At 30.2% G+C, this 20442-nt stretch overlaps 1 protein-coding gene across 2 annotated transcripts in view; it reads right to left on the minus strand.

The window, feature by feature from the left end:
• Nucleotides 1-20442, minus strand: part of LOC143231662 (cell adhesion molecule Dscam1-like) — a 147875-nt gene that overhangs the window by 28948 nt on the left and 98485 nt on the right. For both annotated transcript variants that reach the window (XM_076466234.1, XM_076466235.1), the window contains 10 exons: nucleotides 20098-20229; nucleotides 19597-19764; nucleotides 13713-13783; nucleotides 13041-13269; nucleotides 11068-11214; nucleotides 8730-8885; nucleotides 8352-8491; nucleotides 6842-6995; nucleotides 5711-5825; nucleotides 4288-4442 (listed from right to left, as the gene is read on the minus strand). In XM_076466234.1, coding sequence (XP_076322349.1) covers nucleotides 4288-4442; nucleotides 5711-5825; nucleotides 6842-6995; nucleotides 8352-8491; nucleotides 8730-8885; nucleotides 11068-11214; nucleotides 13041-13269; nucleotides 13713-13783; nucleotides 19597-19764; nucleotides 20098-20229 — 1467 coding nt within the window. The remainder of the gene's footprint in view (nucleotides 1-4287; nucleotides 4443-5710; nucleotides 5826-6841; nucleotides 6996-8351; nucleotides 8492-8729; nucleotides 8886-11067; nucleotides 11215-13040; nucleotides 13270-13712; nucleotides 13784-19596; nucleotides 19765-20097; nucleotides 20230-20442) is intronic.

Raw genomic sequence — 20442 nt, forward strand, 5'->3', positions numbered from 1 at the left:
TGTCAAACAAATTTTAATGTGTATCTATGTGTGGTTAATATGTGTGCAGATATGTGTGAAAGAGTGCACTCATACTCAATATGTGGGGATGGCATGGAAACACATTAAAGCAACACAAAAGCTATCTAGATGTAATTCTCCACAGGTAAACAGAAGCTAGATATAAAGAGCTGTTTGGTATCATCACTATTTCCAGTTTATATGGCACTTTTCAGGTATCCAGAGCCTCCAAAGGTTGAAAACAGCTAAAACTGAATTTCCTTATTTTTGTTCATCATCATTTCATTAAGCCTAGCACCTACCTAGTTCTAGCAGTAACTATAGTTTTATCATCATTTGATAAAGTAAAACAGTCTTCACAATTATTGACTACATCTTTTATAATAATTGTATGCAAAATTTCAAAAATAAAAGAAACAAGTTACTGGAATATACACATCCCAGCCACAGTGAAAGAATTAATAAAGCTTAAATACAGGTTGAAACAAATTATCAGCTAATAACAGATGAGCATTAGGTGACTGTAGAATATTAAATGCTTTGTACATCATATAATTGGTGATTTTAGGGAACCAGATTCTATATTATATATGAAGTAAAGAACTGAAGAATCATCACCATATGTAGGTCATCAAAAGCTAGATATGAAGAGCTAACTGGCATAATGGTTCTGTCTCTTGTGTATATGCCACTTTTCAAATATCCTGAAATAGTCAGCTTAGTGTCACATCTGTTCATTAACTAATATAGTACCATCTGCATCTTGTTATTGCTTTTTTAATTAAGTTCAGTAGCCAGGCCTACACAGCTTTTTCTTTTAATTAATGGTAATTTTTTTCCTTGATGTTTTATATATAGTTATTGAATAAAAGTTTGTGTTTTTTCATGGAAAGACAGTTCTGTAAGGTGTTACTTCTCACAAACTTAATGCAAACATTTGTGTGATGAATTGAGGATGTATTACTAGTTTAATTAGTTTGTGGAAATAAAAATCATAACTAAAGTTAAAATCTTTAATTGGTAAGTAAAATTAACTATCATTAAACTTATTAATAGACTACAAGTAGTTAACAATTCTTCTAAACTACAATTTTTAATATTTAACATAAAAACTGTTTTAGAATGATGACTTCTGATCCACAACTACAGGTAGAATACAACACCACAATAAAACATTTTTAATTAACTTTATTTTAAAGGCATTGGTAAGTCATGGGTACCTTAAAAATATGTAAGGTTAATAAGACAGAACTATGTTAAAATTCATGGTTTTCTCCCTTCACAATAAACCATAGGAAATACGGGTTATTCATTTCTTTAATGTTTTCTCTCAGTTTTGTTCCTAACAAATGTAGGTATCTTGAAAACATAGCAATCTTACGATTCACCAGTGGTTAAAATTTGTATTTACTTGTTATGTTGTATTTATTCTTCAAGTAGTTTAACATGATAACTTCCCACTTCACTTCTGTTAATTAGAGCTAAACACTATATTACTGACAACAATCAAATAGGGAGACTAAATTTTTCATTATAAACTACTAATAGCCATGAGCTCATAATAGTTTACTTGGATTTTTCATGAAACTTTTAAATGACAGAATCCACAAATTCAATGTCCGTAAAGCACTTTAAAGACAATATCACTCCTTATAAAGAAGTCTTGGTTAGTGGTTTAATTTAAAAAAATAAACAGAAACATTCTGGCTCTAACTATTCTTGCCAAGTTGTGAGTTAAGAGACCCACTGATTTTAGTTACTGTGGATGTTCAATTATTTCAAGTATATCTAACTTTTACGATGTTCATGTATGCCTTAATTATCTAGGAACTGAATAAGTTACAATGCACACTTGAAAATTTTATGAGTAACTTAAAAAAGTTCTCAAAATGGTAGTTATCCAAAATGTATCCTATAATTCAGGTGCAGTATTCACGTATATTAGGAAATATTGTGTATGGTGTGGTTTATGAAAGAATGTTCTTTTTTAAACGTTTTATGATGGTTTAATGCAATAGAAGGTTTACCATTGGATAATCATAAATGTGCTACAAAATTGTTTTGAACTAGAAAAAATTAACAACAGGTGAATAGATGCAAAACTGAACTAACTAGTGCAAATACACAAAAGTAAAACTAAAAAGATCTTGTAATGAAAAGCTACCAAGTTTGACAGAATAGATAAAAACTAAGAAAAGACTGCTTCATTGGTGACTGAATAAGTTAATGAAAAGTTGAAGAAATCAAACCAAGAAATAAACAGTAACGAAGGAAAGTAAATGACATTTGCAAGCTTTCTCTACTAGGTCCACTAATATATTTTTACTGGAAAATTCTGATCAGGTTCTATTACTTCTGGAATTGTTTCAATCAAGTCTAAATGTAGGGATGCCATGAAGGTCAATATTAAAGTAAAACAAAAGTCATCTGGATGTTCTTCTCTATGGGTTATTAGAGGTTAAGATATGAAGATCCACCTCAAATAGTAGCTCTGTCTCCAGACATATGCCGCTTTTCAGCTATCCAGAGTGTCCCAATGTCGAGAAATGGCAAACAGCCAAGACCAAAACTTCTTATTTTCGTTCATGATCGCCTTTCTTCAACAGGCCTAATGCCTCCCCAATTCTAGTAGTAACTGTATTTTCACTGTAATCTGATAAAGCCAAATTGTCTTCACAATATTTAACTACCTATCTTAATATTCTTATATGTAAAATGTATAAAGCCTTAGAATACACTATATAACTTAGTACAAAACGCATGTCATTTTATAAAAACAGTAAACAAAGTATTAGGAAAAATATTTGTTACTAAATAAAAAAAGCTAAATATGGTTGTTTATTAATGTTAAAAAGGCACCAAACAAGACAGGGATTGAAGTGATCTAGCTAATGACCACATAGCAGACTAAGTCATCTCGATATGACATGCAGAATAAACCCACCAAAGATGATACTGTGACATCACCTTATGGTCGTAATCTGGTGCTTCTGTTACATTATTTTCATTACATGGCATATATGTTTCTAGTTGATCACAGGTACCACGTTTTGAAGACGTAATGGAGACGTTATATATAATACTCACTAGGTGGCAGAACAAGCTGAAGATGCAGATTCTCTTGTGATCTGATGTATACCGGTTTTTCTAACTGATAGGTAAGAATTAAATTTTGTCTTCTTTCAACATCCAAACTATGTAAACAAGTTTTGGTAGGTGAAATACTTTTCGTAATGTCATATAATTACAAAAACATTTGAAAAAGACTGTTTGACCATTTACAGATATAATTTCAAAATTTGTTATATATGGTTGATAAATCAATTGCACTCTGCAATTTCACTATTCAGCAAATTCCTATAAGATAATTATAACAAAATAATTTCTTGTCGATTATTCTCCTTTATGATGGTGGTTCAGCATAGTCAGGTGGTTAGGGTGCTAGGCTTGTAATCTTAGAGTCGCAAGTTTAAATCCCCCTCACACCAAACATGCTCATCCTTTCATCCATGGGGGCATTTAATGTAATGTTCAATCCCACTATTAGTTGATAAAAGAGTAGTCCAAAAGTGGGTGGCTATGACTAGCTACCTTCCCTCTAGTCTAACACTGCTAAATTAGGAGCAGATAGCCCTTGTGTAGCTTTGCACAAAATTAAAAAAAACAAACAAACAATTCTTTATGTGTCAAGGGATCAATGTGTAAACCATTTCTATCCTGATACAATGTGATACTTTTCAGAGATTTTTCATTTTTAAAAGTACATGTATTTACACTAATTTAGTGTTCAGAGTAGCTATTGATTACTTATGCAGTTAACCTTTCAGTATTTCATTACTTCTCAGTGTAGTATTAAATAAAATAAATTTACTCATTGGTATGTTTTAAGACAAATTTTAACTACGTCTTACAAAGTTTAATACGCGACGTCGCAGTGAGAGATAATTGTGTCTTTCCTTTGAAATGTCTCTTACGTCACAGTGAAATATATATAGAAATGTATTTAATGAAAGCTGAGATTCTATTCAAACACCAAGCTTTTGACAAAAGAGCAAAAGCCAGTGATGTAGTAATTCTTTTCTATATGTAAAATTTTGACGGCTTAGTCCACTACGTTATTCTTAACAAATCAAGTGATGTGTCCACTTCCATCTCTATCTTGTTTGGTTCTGGTTTCAAGTTCAGTAGCCAAATCTACATGATTTCTTTTTCTTATTTAACAATATTTCTTTCTAATACTCATATTTATACAGACACATACATATAATAACTAAAGTATTACTTTACCTTCTACATTTACCAAATATATAATCTCATCTGACCCATATATATTCCACACACTGCAGGAATAATTTCCAGAATCTTCAAACCTTACACTCTCAATTCTCAAAGTTCCAGTAGGAAAGACCTCTAGTCTATTAGTTTTGTTTACGAGCTGACCTCTGCAAAACAATAATAAATATAAGACATTACCCACAGCTCACTACTTTAAATGGTACTAAGATTTTCATTCAATATTTAACTAGGATTACTTTCATGGCAAGTAACCCATACAATCATCTACTAAAGTCTAATTACTAATTAGTGACTAATTTTATTTTGTATAACACAGAGAATACTCTGTAGTATTGATCTATCTGTAACAGGTTTTTCATGTCACAGAAGCATGGAATAATATTAAAATAATGTGATACCAGCTATACACAAGAAAAAGAAAGGTAGGAAAGAAGTAACCTATATCCACCTAATTAATAACACAGTTAGTCTACCGAGCACACAAGAGAGAAAAACCTGAGTACTTCACGTGAAAACGTTCAAATAGTAAGTTAATTCAAATACTTGAAAAGTGAATAACACCTGCTATTCAAATAACAAAACCAAGCATCAAATCCTGCAACCTTGTATGGTACTTTGCAAGGCCTAACTGAAGAGAACAGCAAATTAAAAGTCCAAATACACAACATAAATTAATTAGAATTTAGTAATATATAAACAACCAGAAGTAACTAATTAATAATCAGATATTTGTGATCACACATACATTTAATCAAGTATCTAACAGCTACAACCTCATCATTACAACAAAGTAACAAGAATGTTTTAATAACTAACACATTTTTGTTAAACTTATACAATAAAATATTATGTTAATTACATATATATCTGAACAAATTTTTTTTTTCCTTTCCTAATTGTAAAAGAAATATTTTAAAGCATCTACAAACTTAAATCTTGTAATAGAAATCACTAAAAAGGGCTTAAAATCAACTACAAATGATTCTTAAATTCCAATGGTAGTACAAGTAATGCATGTATAAGTAACACGTGTAAGCTGTTTAATTATTTCTACAATTACAATTTACCATTTATCTTGAAGATTTAAATTAACTATAAAATGAAATACGTTATATCAAATAAAAGACTAATCTGTAAAAAGAAATACTGTCTTGAATTCTACTATATTATTTTTATAAGGATCGAAAATTTCTAAAACTTAATTAAACAAATATATGTTCATACTTCTTCCTTTAAATAAAATTACTATATAAGGATCTGTTTAGTTTTAAAAGATTGAATAAAACATGAACTAAGAAGGAGAGAGATAATAAAGTATACATTTTAATGAAATATTTTACTTGATTTGTATCAAACGTTTATCAACAAGTTTCCACTCATTAGGCCTAAAAACTATGAACACTGATAGTGATACCTGTATCTCCATTCTCTAAATGGGGTTGGAAGACCAACTGCCCTACAAGGTAGTTCTATATCTTGTTGCTGTTGAATTGTAATTTGATCACCAAAAGAAGCTATTCTTGCTGGTGCTGTGGAAGAATCCCAATAACGTTCAGATAAGTTTGTAGAAATACCAGCAGTTATCAACATCTTAGTTCAGTTTCTTGGTATGATAACATACTTTGGGTTATTGAAAAGGAAATACATTAATTAAAATTCACTTTAAACTGTATTGTATTTTAAAATTATCTGATTTAAACTTTGTTGGATTTATAAAAGCTTGATGGTTTTCATATGATCAGGCAATATTTCACTAAGTCAGTGGAAGTTTGCTCTAAGTTTGTAATTTTATATTACATTAAGAACTTCAAATAAACTTTATAGAAATAAATTAAGTAATTGTTATTTTTAAGAGAAAAGGATTCTCTCCAATTAGTCCTTCATTAGACGTTTAGATCATTTGTAGACACACTAAAAAACTTTTCAGTGTTAGTTAAGTTAAAGTGAGTGGATTCGAAAATTTTAACATTTTATTGTTTTTGTGTAATCAGTGCATTTTCAACCTACAGACCATAATAGGTATAACACTTTATAATATTGTCAATATTAATTTATAGCTTAAAAACTGATATACATTAATATGAAATTTATTATAATCCTACAAGTAAAAATCCTTCATGTATAATTTTTAAGAAAATACTCCACTTTCTAGAGATAAACTACAATTTTTTATAGTTTTATATAAAACCACTTTCACATACCTACATAACCTAATACAATAATACAAATAGAATTTTTAGAGATAAAACACAGATATTAATTTCAGAACTACATCTTAAATCCAACAGGATATACCATCTAACCATTTGAAGAGTTTCATTCTGGTACATTTTAAAATTTTGTTTCTTTTCATGACATTCCAATGTGAAAACACAGACTAATATGACTAATAAATGCACCAATTTACGTAGCTAGATAGATTAATCTTCACAATAAATTAACCTAAAAGAAAATACCTTTTTATAAGTTTTGTACATTAATGTATAGAACACAAATATTCTATTTGTGTTCTAAAACAAGTCCAATTATCAAACTTCAATCTCACCTCTACGATCTGGAGTCTGTACAATAACTGGAGTTGTTGCACCTTCACCCACACTTGTTGAGGCTGTTACCCAGAATTCATAGTGTTCTCCAAGTACTAGGTCTCTGGCTTCAAATGTCAACTGGTTTGCTGGCAAAACAGCTTTAGATACATTCTGTAATGAAAAATTTTACTATATCATCTCAAATCAATTTATAAAAATAGGTAAATTAAACCACAGCACAATAACACCAATACTCACCATTCAATAAACAAAGATGAAAATATGTTTAACAGAATGTTTTCTATTAGTTGTATCTATTCGTAAAATTAGTGACTCAATAGATTTCTCTTATTTTCAAAAATAAAATAAAAAATCTGAACCCAGTTACAAATACTGTTAACAAGGGTTGGTGAAATATTTTAATAACTAATATAAGGGGATAATATGAATGGAATATTTACAAAAATAACATGAGAAATAGAAGATTTGTTACTAGTTCTGTTACAATCAAATTAATGTACGAATACAGAAATCTCTTATTGAAACTAGGTGTATTGTTGCGTCATTATCTGACATATCACTATAAATATAAAACATTTGTAGTTATATATTGTTTAAATTATTATTTCTAATGAAATTTGTATCTTGAAGTAAAACAAATATCTACAGGCACAGATATTTCTGTTATGCTACATGTATAGTGATTTCTAAAATACATTTATAAAAAACTAACACCTGTTCACTCATTTGAAACGTTGATAATGATATGGAGGTACAATTTTACAGTCTCAAAAAGATTAGTTTGTTTGTTCATAATTATACACAATGCTACACAATGAGCTATCTGTGCTCTGCCCATCAAGGGTATAGAAACCCAGTTTCTAGAATCTCACGTCTGCAGGCATACGGCTATGTCACTGGGGGGTAACAGAGTTCATCACAAATTTATAGGAGTTTTCCTACTCAACCTCAAACAAAATTAATATCTGTCCATTGATTTAAAGCAATTCAAAGCAACATTTTTCAAAAGAGACATACTATTTTATTTATGAAATAATAACAACAAATTGTTTAATGGAATGTAGTGCATTTTAAGATCCATGGATATTCTACAAATCTGTATTTAATCAGGAACAGAATGTACTTATCAATTCTTAAAGGATAATAATTTGTCACCAAATACTTCCTCTCTGAAAGTTACTTTACAAATATGTTCAATAATCCTAATTTGTCCTTAGTGAAATTATACCCATGCTTACACATGGGCAATAACTTTTGTATTTCATTTTACTGAAAAATTGAGCAAAACACATGTACTACAACATCCATTTGCTATAAACTAGATGTCTTTACCTTCAATTCACCTGTCTTACTTTACATATAATTCATCATCTCAGGAATTGTTCTTTCTGAGAAAGACTGCTAGATGACAGTTTAAGAGTTTAGCCTTTCCTTTTAATTTTGTAATGAGTTGAAACAAAGTTCAAGTGTGCAGGAAACATTCATGTAAGCAACAGTAAACATTACCTGTTTTCCTTTGATTTTTGTTCGTTTATATGCCGTATACTTTGTAATATCACCATTTGGTTTTAAAGGTGGCTTCCAACTAACCAGAATGGCATTTTGAGCCATGATAGAAACTTTAATGTTTGCTGGTTCCCCTGGAACTGAAATAGATTAAAAACATTTCTTAAAAAGATAAAAGTTATTTTCTTTAATTAAGAAAATAATCACAATACTCAAGATATACCGTAATTTGAGATCAACAATTCCTTAAAAATTACATTGTATGTTTAGAAACACTTCATTAATTCTAATACAAAAGTTATTTTATCTTACAGTATAAATTCTGAAAGAATTACTCAGTAATCGGCATTACTCTAACTTCTAAAATTTATTTCGTACCTCCTTCAAGTGTCCTACAATAAACAGGATCGCTGAAAACACCATCTCCAACTCTTGAACATGCTGCCACTTGAACACTATAGTTTGTGAAGATTTCCAACCCAGCTAAGTTGGTGGTTAAATTTTCATTTCCAACTCTGCGACTTTCTGCATCACCTGAAACAGCAATATAACTACAAAGATAACATTAATAATTCGAGATGAATTAAATTTTTAATGTTTTTACTTATAACAACATAATGAGTATTAAATAATTGTCTGTAACATTACACAATGTAGTTTTGTGTGTTACAATAACATTGTTTTACATGAAACACAATTTAATACATTTAATAGTAAATTAGAGGGGTTACTTCAAAAATAGTTAATAATCTATGATTATGTAACTGTAAAGATTTATGAACAGAAAATAGATGAAAATAGCTTAAAAGGAAATAATAGAACCATATATTGTTAATCATTTCTTATAATTTAAAATACTATGTTCTTGTTTTTATAAAACCTACTTTATGTAACACAGTTAAACGTTTTTCAAAACAGCCTTATTCTGATTATGTTTTAATGAAGTGATTTATATTAATCACACACACTTCCTTTTAACCTTATTTTGATACAAATATAATGAAATTATGATAACGTATAAAAACTATTCTAATTTACATCCAGCCAGACCTGTTACAAGTTATTTGAATTTGATAATAGTGACTTGTATTCATTCACAGATGTACAAGTACATATAAATATGTAAATGTTACATGTTTAAAAAAGAGGAATTTATGGATTAAAATATTAAATTTGTATAAATATATATCTGTAAATTAATTGAATATTAAGTTGGGTTTTCCATTTAATTTGGTAGACATTCTTACAGCACAGGTAAAATTATGCTGTTAATCAGTTCTTTTATGGAATTCTGTGTGAATTACAAAGTCCAAACAACAATAATATAAAAGCACTTCTGAATAACAACAACAACAACATTGAGTCCCTATAGAAAATACTTACGAAAGATAACATCAGAACATGTATACAAATTTCTAAATACAATTAGAGATCACTTCCAACACAATACTACCTGAGGATAAAAACCAAGGTATCTGTATTATGCCAAGCCTATCCTGTGTCAAAAGCTATGACAGAGAAAGACATTAGATAGGGAAACAAAAACAATGCAATTTTTCTTCATGTGAGAGATTCTGGCCATCAGATGGATTGGACATAAACACAAATTTAATTCCAAACTAAATAAAAAGAAAGAATTGTCAAAGGTTGCCTAATCAAAATTACAACACCTCAAAAGTTTACTTCAAGATAAATAACTTCTTGATCTCATGACCTTATGGAAGTTCAAAATTCTGAGGTCATAGAGACACTACTGACCAGTATTCCTGTCAGAACATAACATGAGTCTGAATAGAACATATGAATGTGTTGAAACTAGTATGTCCAATATAACAAGACTTCTGAGAGTTGGTTTCATTTACTGTTATTGTTTTTGTTCTCTAAAAATGAGTACCTTTGCTTCTTTAACTAAAACTTAAACATTCATAAACATCTAATATGAAACTATTAATACGTTCACAGTTTCAAAAATTAAGTTAAAATTTTAAACATTAAGTTACTTTCTAACATTGAGATTTGTCTGAGGAACAGAAATTATTTGGACTGACTCACAATTAAAGTTTTGCACGTGACAGCTATCACTAAAAATGAAGACACTGACATTTTTAAGTGTTGGTAGTTCCAACACCTATCATCTAAATCGAAATAGTCTTTAGAAGCAATCTGTTCATGAGTATGCAAATATATTGAGAAACGTGTGTCAAAGAAAGCACTTTTTAACATGAATGGAAAACATGTTATTAAAAAAAGAGAGATAAAGAAACAGACACAAAATACTTAAACATATATATAATATATTACACATCTGAAAACCTTCTGAGAATAGTAAAACACCAATTGATATATTAATGTGCTCATAGCACTAAAATAATCCAGTTTTATAAAATATATGGATGCATATAACTGTTGACTAGAGGAAGGATAATTAGTCAACAGCACCTGTCAACTAACATACAGCTAAAGTTAACCAAATACCAGAACTGACACTTATAACTCCAACTGAAAGCACATGCATGGAGTTTTCAGCAAAATATTACTGTTCAGTACCTATAAATGTATTAAATACAACTTTTTCAAAACCATCTAATGTTCCACTGAATTCATTAATCAGATTTATGACCTTAAAATAACACAATCATGTATAAGGTTTTACTAAATTCTATCGAAAAACACAAACATCAACAATGATGAAATAAAACTTAAGTTAAAAACTTACTTTTACTCCTGAAAACTGGTCTGTAGGTTACATGAAATCCCTGTAATATCCCGTTTATGGACTTTGGAGATGGAGGTGTCCATTCTACATGCAAACTCTGAGAAGTCAAAGCAGAACAAATAACACGAGTAGGAGGTTTGTCTGGAACTAAAGGTTAGATTTATGTAAATGAACATTTATTGGCTAGAAATTTTTAAAACATAAACTTAATACAATTTATAAAATAAACAAATTGCTTCATTTATTATCTTTATTGACAAGTATATATCACATCAATTTTTAGGATAAGTACCAACTAATTATAAAACAGTAGGTACGAGAGAATTTACAATTTATTGCTATCAAAAAATATGTATTCTTTAATAAAGTATATCATAGAGAGCAGTGAATATATTTCGTTTTTAAAGACATAAAACATTTCTTAATTTCATGTTTAATACAGAATATTATCAAATACACAAACACTATTTTACATATTTACATTTATGAATGTATCTAACTATAATTATTTATGTGTAAGAAATGATTATTATGTTAATTATTTACAGTTGAGCCACTTTACTTGACATAGGCCAACTACACCCCAATTGTTTCACATAACTTGGTTTGAGTGTCTGATACCTCCACCTTAAATAGCTGGACTCTTTATATAACATAAGAGTTTTTTCACATAAACAATGTTTCTTTATAAATATCACTTCTTTTTTTCAAACATGTGGTACACAAAGATTTGTCCATATAATGTCATTGTTTTCTTCCAAATCCTAGTGTACCTGATGACAGAATATGTTGCCATTGGCTACCATTTTGGAAGAAGCCGATTTGTAGCCTCGTCTTGAAACAAAGCTAAGTTATGCAGCTGCTGAGATCCACGTGTAGTTTTATATATGTTATGTAGTTAATGTGACAATGTAATATACAAAAAATGACATGTTTAATCATACCATGCAAGCAAATATTCCTCTTTAAAACATGAATTCATAATTTGTTATAAATGTCACAATAGTTTGTATTTCCGACTGATTTTGTTCTTGACAAACAAATGAAATTCTGTGAAAGTTTGAATTTAAGACATGGTGTATCAAAAGTGACAGTGTTGGAAAATGTGGCAGAAGTAAAGAAGAGAAAATACATTGTTTCTTAGATTGGTGATATATTTCTGTTACTGTATGAGAGAGAATGAATTTTTTTTCAAATTTGTCCAATGACTGTTCCAAAATACATAATAAAAAGTTGACAGAGAACTACCACACTTTCTTTGACATTTTTTAAAAATAATTTTGCCGTTAAAACCACCCACCCTTCATTTTGATTAAGAAAAAAATCCTTTTGTTATTTTATGTATTTCAGTAGATGTTACTGGTTTAGTTTTTTATGTTTATTTTGCATGTTTAAATTTCTATTTATCACTGGAATTGATATAAATACATTCTAATAAATTTAATTCTGTTAACACTTTTGGCTAAATTTAAACAATGAAGCAAGCTATTGTTTATATTTCCTTATATATATATATGTGTGGGGAGAGAAAGAGAGTTGAATAATATTAAATAGATAAATTAACAAATGACTATAAATATGGAAACACTATGAAATACTGGTTCTCTGTGATGAAAGTATGAAACTGGCTGTAGCTAAGTTAACTATAATCTATAAATAAATATACATATATACACATAGAAATGCTGTAACATGTAAGTAGTTTAGTATGAAATTGACTATGAACTACCAGTTACCTGTAAAAATACATTACCTTCTTTCTGACATACTTCTAATATTTTAATATTTTTTTTATTTATACCACAAAATAATTCTAGTGCAAAAAGGTTTTCCTCACATTTAAAAACAGAATATGTGTGAAAACTAGACATAACCACAACACGTTAAACAGAAACCAAATTCTTTCTGTTTCACTTGTTAATCTAGTAATCTTTCCTAAGAAAATTAATTTAAAAAATGTAAAGCAATGTTACCATCTTCTTTAGTTAACACTAAAATCTCATCAGATCTAGGCCCTGCTCCCATAGAGTTGTAAGCTTGGACCAAAACACTGTATCCGGTAAACTTCTGCAGGTTAGACAAAACACATTCCTCTCTACTGCCCTCTAGGTTTTTGTAGTGGTATAAATCTGTTGAATTATGTACTCTATATCCTATATAATAACCCTTGATTCTACCATTCTGAAGAATCTTCAGAGGAGGCTAGAGCAAGAAAAACAAAATCTATTTCACAGTTGTGAACCTTAACCACATATTGATGAGACAATTTTAACAACATGCTTTTTTGTAATTCTACCTAAATGTTCTGTGGTATCTAAAATTTTCTTAAGTATGGAAGACTACATGATATATAAATATATACCAACTGAGAAAGGTTAAATAAACATTGGAGTGTAATATTAATGAAAATTAAAACTTTAATACATAATATTCTATGTAGCAACAGGGTGAATTTAAGTTTCACAGTTTATTTTATGTATTCTTAAAGATTATTTTAATAGACTTTCCAGCACACCTCAGTGTTAAACATTTAGATTAGGAACTTTTACATATTAGCTTTCACAGACATGGCTTAAAATTCAACAGCAAAGCTGAACAGAAACAAGGGTAAACAGAACTCATGAAATACTCTGAACAATAATTACCTTCCACAATACTTTAATTGATGATGCATCAAGAGCTTCTGCTGCGACTGAAGTTGGTGGACCACCTGGCACTGAATGTTACAAAAACTCACACGTTCAGGGAACAAGCAAAATAACTTAACAAACACCAAACAAACAATTCTTCTCATGCAAGAAAAAGGTTTAATCATAAAAAAAAATTGTTTATTACATTTGCAAGAGGTGTATATACTAATTAAATTGAGTTGGTTTAATACAATTTGTTATACAGTAAGCAGCAATTTTTCAAATTTCAATTAACATTTTTATCGTACCACTGTAATTTAGCAATTCAGTTATTATTAAATACAAAAATAAAAACAACTGAAATATTATAATACATGTATAGATAAATAGTTTTGTGGTGTGTGTGTGTATTAAACTCTCTGATGTGAAACTTTTCCAGCACATCTATTGAAGTTTAGAGCCATTAAAACAAATTATTGTAATAAAAATAAAACATTCTTTAGTTCAAAACTAACAACCAAATCCAGAATTTGAAAAATAGATTCATATTTGAGCCACATAGTTGACATGAAATAAAAATACACAATTTTAATAGGTTTCTACCTCCTCACTTTTCTAGTGCTCACACTTTCTGCCAAACTTCGAAGTGAAGGTTCAATAGAGGAGTGTAGAGGGAGTCACATGTGTCATGTGAGCATGTTACCTACTATTGGTGGAAGGATGACACTTGATAATTTACATGAGAGACAATTATAATACACTAATTTCAATAAGGGTAGTAGTGCAAGGCTTGTGGCATGTGTAATGAAAAAATTTACATACAGAGGACAGCACTGAATGAGAATAGCTAATCTTGTAAGAGGAGGTTTAAGAAATATATTACTAGCATTGGAAAATAATAAAGTTTGAGAAGAGAGTATCCCTGATGTTGTTGGTTTAAAGTAGGTTTGAGATTTGAATTGAGTATACTTATAAATCCATAACTGTTCCTAATCATGATCTATTATCACAAAAATCTTCAAATCAAACAGAAACATTACACTCAGTGTCCACATGGTGAGCTATGCTCTACGTATAAAAACATTACACTCAGTGTCCACATGGTGAGCTGTGCTCTACGTATAAAAACATTACACTCAGTGTCCACATGGTGAGCTATACTCTACGTATAAAAACATTACACTCAGTGTCCACATGGTGAGCTATGCTCTCACGTATAAAAAACATTACACTCAGTGTCCACATGGTGAGCTATGCTCTACGTATAAAAACATTACACTCAGTGTCCACATGGTGAGCTATGCTCTACGTATAAAAACATTACACTCAGTGTCCACATGGTGAGCTATGCTCTATGTATAAAAACATTACACTCAGTGTCCACATGGTGAGCTATACTCTACGTATAAAAACATTACACTCAGTGTCCACATGGTGAGCTATGCTCTACGTATAAAAACATTACACTCAGTGTCCACATGGTGAGCTATGCTCTACGTATAAAAACATTACACTCAGTGTCCACATGGTGAGCTATGCTCTACGTATAAAAACATTACACTCAGTGTCCACATGGTGAGCTATGCTCTACGTATAAAAACATTACACTCAGTGTCCACATGGTGAGCTGTGCTCTACGTATAAAAACATTACACTCAGTGTCCACATGGTGAGCTATACTCTACGTATAAAAACATTACACTCAGTGTCCACATGGTGAGCTATACTCTACGTATAAAAACATTACACTCAGTGTCCACATGGTGAGCTATGCTCTACGTATAAAAACATTACACTCAGTGTCCACATGGTGAGCTATGCTCTATGTATAAAAACATTACACTCAGTGTCCACATGGTGAGCTATGCTCTACGTATAAAAACATTACACTCAGTGTCCACATGGTGAGCTATGCTCTACGTATAAAAACATTACACTCAGTGTCCACATGGTGAGCTATGCTCTACGTATAAAAACATTACACTCAGTGTCCACATGGTGAGCTGTGCTCTACGTATAAAAACATTACACTCAGTGTCCACATGGTGAGCTATGCTCTACGTATTCCATATCTTACTGGTGTGTCCTGTCTTACACGTGTAACTTAAAATGTAAATTAATTAATTTAAATGAACTATTTGAAACTTTAAAAACCTAATCTATTTCAATAAAAGCTGATAAGATATAAATAGTGGCAGAAAGTTACTTCATTTGATTTTCTCATCATTTTAGAAAGGTTGACCGAATATCATTTTTCAGTTGTTTATAAACAACTTTTACATCCCAGCTAAAACAGGAAAAGACAGGTATTGTGGATATGCAAAGAAAAAGAAACTAAATGGTAACTTTTGCAAGTGGCAAAAGTGATAAGTTTCTATGTATTGGTAAATAAAGTATCAATAAATGGGTTGAATAAGTTACATGTGTAGTAGACTTACTTAAATAGAGCGTATAATGAAAACATGATGGGAGACTATATTTAGGGGCTGATATGTAAAAGTGATTTATATTAGATCGCAAATTTCGAAAAACTGCTCACTTCTAAACATTTTTGTATAGCTTTAGTATAAATACGTGTAAATCTTGATTCATATGTTGTTTTATTCAGACCTTATGTAAATGAAAATGTGCAAATTTGCCTGTTTTTTACATATAAAATAGGTTAATTTGTCAGTTTCTTTATCCAGGCCACAAAAGCAAAGATTGAGGGGAATAATGATCATTTTCTGTACTTTTACAACATAAGCAATTAAGAAATAACACATACTATACAGGAACAAAATTTGTGTTACATAGTGTTATCAGACATTAGTCCTAACTTATTCAAAATAATGAGCAATACTGCTTCAGGTTTAAACTAGTGCAACATAAATATTTTGATCTTGCTAACTGCCCAGGAACAAATGCCACTTGCTCTAAGGTTTATATACATGACAAAGAAAGAGATGAAAATTATTGAATATTTTGTGGTTTTTCTGTTTATCAAAAACACAACCAGAAAGGAATTGACTGAACACATTATTTCATTGCTTAATGAGCTAGTACTGTAAATTCAAAATTATAGAGGTGAGGTTATGACAATGGTACAACATATACAGTCAAAATCAAGGTGTGCAGGTGTGAATTCTCCAGTATAACCCAAGAGATTTCTAATGCACCTTGTGAATACCACAGCTTAAATTTAGTTTGAGAAAATACATGAAAGAATTATTCTAAGATTGTTATGTTATTTGAAGTGATACAGTGGATTTATTCCATTTTTGCCTTATCCATGATCCAATGGAAAATCTCATGGAAACTTGCTCCACTGTTAATAGGGTATTCACTTAGCAAAATGTCATGTGAAGGTAGCTAAAGTAATCATTTTCCAAGTACATAAAATCCAAGATGTTTTATTTGAGACAGCAGAGTTGTTAACCCTTTTGCCACAGGCTCAATATGAAGTACACTTGTTTGTATACACACTTGCACATGTTAAGTATTTAAATGTTAATGCTGTGTGTGCATCTTCACAAAATGTAGTATACTTTATGTAATGACTCCAAGCCTTTTGTACACAAAAGTCAGATTTGTTTGTAAAAGTATCGATTCCATTAAAGGATTTCAAAATTTTGAGTGAGGCATTATATTATGGAAACTATGAATTGGTAAGTTTTGATTTTTCTTCTTGTTTTTGTCATTTGGTGTGAACAACTGTTTGCTGTGTGTGTGTGTGAAAATGCACTCAGTGCAATTGATTGTTGCAATTAACAGTTATCTATTTGACTATCTTAAGAAATATCATAAAACTTAAGATTATTTCAACCTTTGTTGATGTGAAAGAACTTGCTAATAGTAAAGGACACAGAACCCTATGGTCTAGAATAGTTCTAATCATTACATGACTAACTAAATTCTTTAAAATATATAGTGGTAGCTTGCCCTCTGTGAAACAGTTTTAATTAATCACTTCACTTATAGTGATGCCATGGAATTTAGATTAACAGTTTGATTTCATTCTTTTCAATTTGATAGTTAATCATTTCTGACTATACCCTTTTTTCACAGATAAGGTTTTGTTTGGTTATATTAAGATAAGTTACTAAATTAAGTTTTTGTTCTGAATTATATATATAGCTTGCTTTCTTCAGAATTAAGTAATTTATGAATCTCAAATGTATTTTGAAATAATGGAAAAGTAGTTAATGAAATGTGTTAAGCCAAAGAATGTAACATTTGTGTTTAAGCACTTTTACGTGCTATGTAATTTTAGAATCATTAGGTTATTTTTATTGACTGCTTTACGTATTTTCATATTTTGCAAAAGTAACCATTTTCTACTTTCTTCCCTTCCTCTTTTAGGAGTGTGTATTTAAATAGTGAAAAGATCTGTGTATACTCTTCTCCTCATGGATCAGTTGGGTTCTTGAAAACAAAACTTCACCAGCTGACAAGGTTCCTCACATCCGTCAATATCACTCACAAAAGAATTGATGGTAGAACAATTATTCACAATTTCATTTGCACACTCTTATAAATTTTGTATATATTACATAATACAAGTTTATATGATATTTGATAGAAAAAAATTCATGTATTCCTAAGGCTGACAACATGATATACATGTTTAGAGGACCATACTCATGTTTTGTGCAGACCTAAACAAAATATTCAAGAATCCATCTCTTGTGCATGAAAAGTAAAATTAAATTACAAAACTTAACACAAAGCTGGAAAGATTACGTGGGAAAGGGGTTGGTCTGGAAAGACACATCTAAGAGCGTACAAGACAAAACCCCACAAAGATAAAAACTTAATATAAATTTTATTTCTAAAATATACAAATCCTAATAGTACTAATATTGCATTCTAGTATTGTTCAAATAACATTCTAATTTAAAATACAGCATATTATTATTATCTTCCCTATTTTTTTTACTATTTCTTTTCTATCGAAGTTGCACATTTCTAAAAAAAATATCAGTTCAAGTGTCCCAGGCTAGAGACAGCTGTTCAACTCTCCTAATGGGAAATGGTGTACAACATGTTCATATCAGTTGTGTCAAATTCTAACTATGCTTGAAAAGTCAGTTTGTTTGTTTGTTTGTTTTGGAATTTCGCACAAAGCTACTCAAGAGCTATCTGTGCTAGCTGTCCCTAATTTAGCAGTGTAAGACTAGAGGGAAGGCAGCTAGTCATCACCACCCACCGCCAACTCTTGGGCTACTCTTTTACCAACGAAAAGTGGGATTGACCGTCACATTATAACGCCCCCACGGCTGGGAGGGCAAGCATGGTTGGCACGACTCGGGCACAAACCCGCGACCCTCAGATTACGAAGCGCACGCCTTAACACGCTTGGCCATGCCGGGCCTGAAAAGTCAGTATCAGAGAATTCCATATTGTAATGTAGCATGACATTAGATTTTTATTATTGTATGGCTTGATCTTGGTAGCATTACCCTTGAATGGAATGTCAGAACCTTTAAGCATATAGTTGATTATAGTCATGTCTAAGATACATAATGCTAAGTATGTCACACTTACTGATCCTCAACAATTAAAAGTTACTGACTGAAATCATTAGTTGTTTGTAAATATTCATTTCAATATTTTAGTAACAAACAAGAAATCAATATCAATGAAATGAAAATTAATTGTTTCATATTACATATATTAAATATATTAATTATTTAGCTATCGATTTAGTTATTTAACTAGCAAACAGTGGTATACGTATGCCAACAAAGCTGTTGCCATTGTAGGGGTGATACTGAGCCAAAAGGAAACCCAAAGGCCTAATAAACTTAAGAATTGCCACTAAGAGGAATAATTGTAGAAAGCCCAATTACTTTTCATGCAAGGGACCATTCTGTAGTTACACCACTGCTAATAAAGCAACATATAACCTGAAACTTACCTTCTTCTTCTGTTGTAACATTGAGTATCACTGATGGTTCACTATTTCCTAGAGCATTTTGTGCTAAAACACGAAAGTTGTAGGTAAACGAGGGATGCAAGTCTCTTATTGTCACTTTTTCCTCTGTGGCTTTGACTGTTAAATTTGGAATTTGTCCATGCCATGACTCTATGTAATGATGTAAAGAAAATAACAAGAATTATTGTAAAAACTATTTTTATAAGTTAGTAATACTAACTCTTTCTATTTCTAAAATATAGTTTCAAATAAAACTGAGATTTTTTTTAAGAATAAGAAACAAAATGATGTTTCACCAGTGGAAATTTTACTTCAAGAAAACCTGACAAATAAATAAACAATATTATTTGTTATTATTTATTTTAATGGTAAATGTTACTCATGTCATCAATATGCCATAATTAATTTAACAAGGAAATCAGTCAACTAATTCTTTTCATAAAAATGCTGTTAAAAAAATATACTGTATTTCTTTTTGTTTACCTGACAAATTTTTGAACATGATAACATAAGAACGTAGAAAACTGTTTCCATCATAAGGTGTACTCCATTCTATTGTTACTGATCGACTCCTAACTTCCAGAAGTCTAACATCTTGAGGAGGACTTGGTGATTCTGTATGTTATAATACATAAATAAATATTTTTTTAAAGTGGATTATAATGGTATTAGTGTATGTTATATTGGAAGAATATTTATTTTTTTCTGATATAATTGGTTAATCATATATTGAAGGATAAAGTAAATAACTTCCTTTGTTGTTGAGCTAAGGTAAGGGGTCATATTATTACTCAACTATTACATATTTATATTTAGTAACAAAGTTTT

The sequence above is a fragment of the Tachypleus tridentatus genome, chromosome 11 (genome assembly GCF_004210375.1).
Source record: "Tachypleus tridentatus isolate NWPU-2018 chromosome 11, ASM421037v1, whole genome shotgun sequence".
NCBI classification, from domain to species: Eukaryota; Metazoa; Arthropoda; class Merostomata; order Xiphosura; family Limulidae; genus Tachypleus; species Tachypleus tridentatus.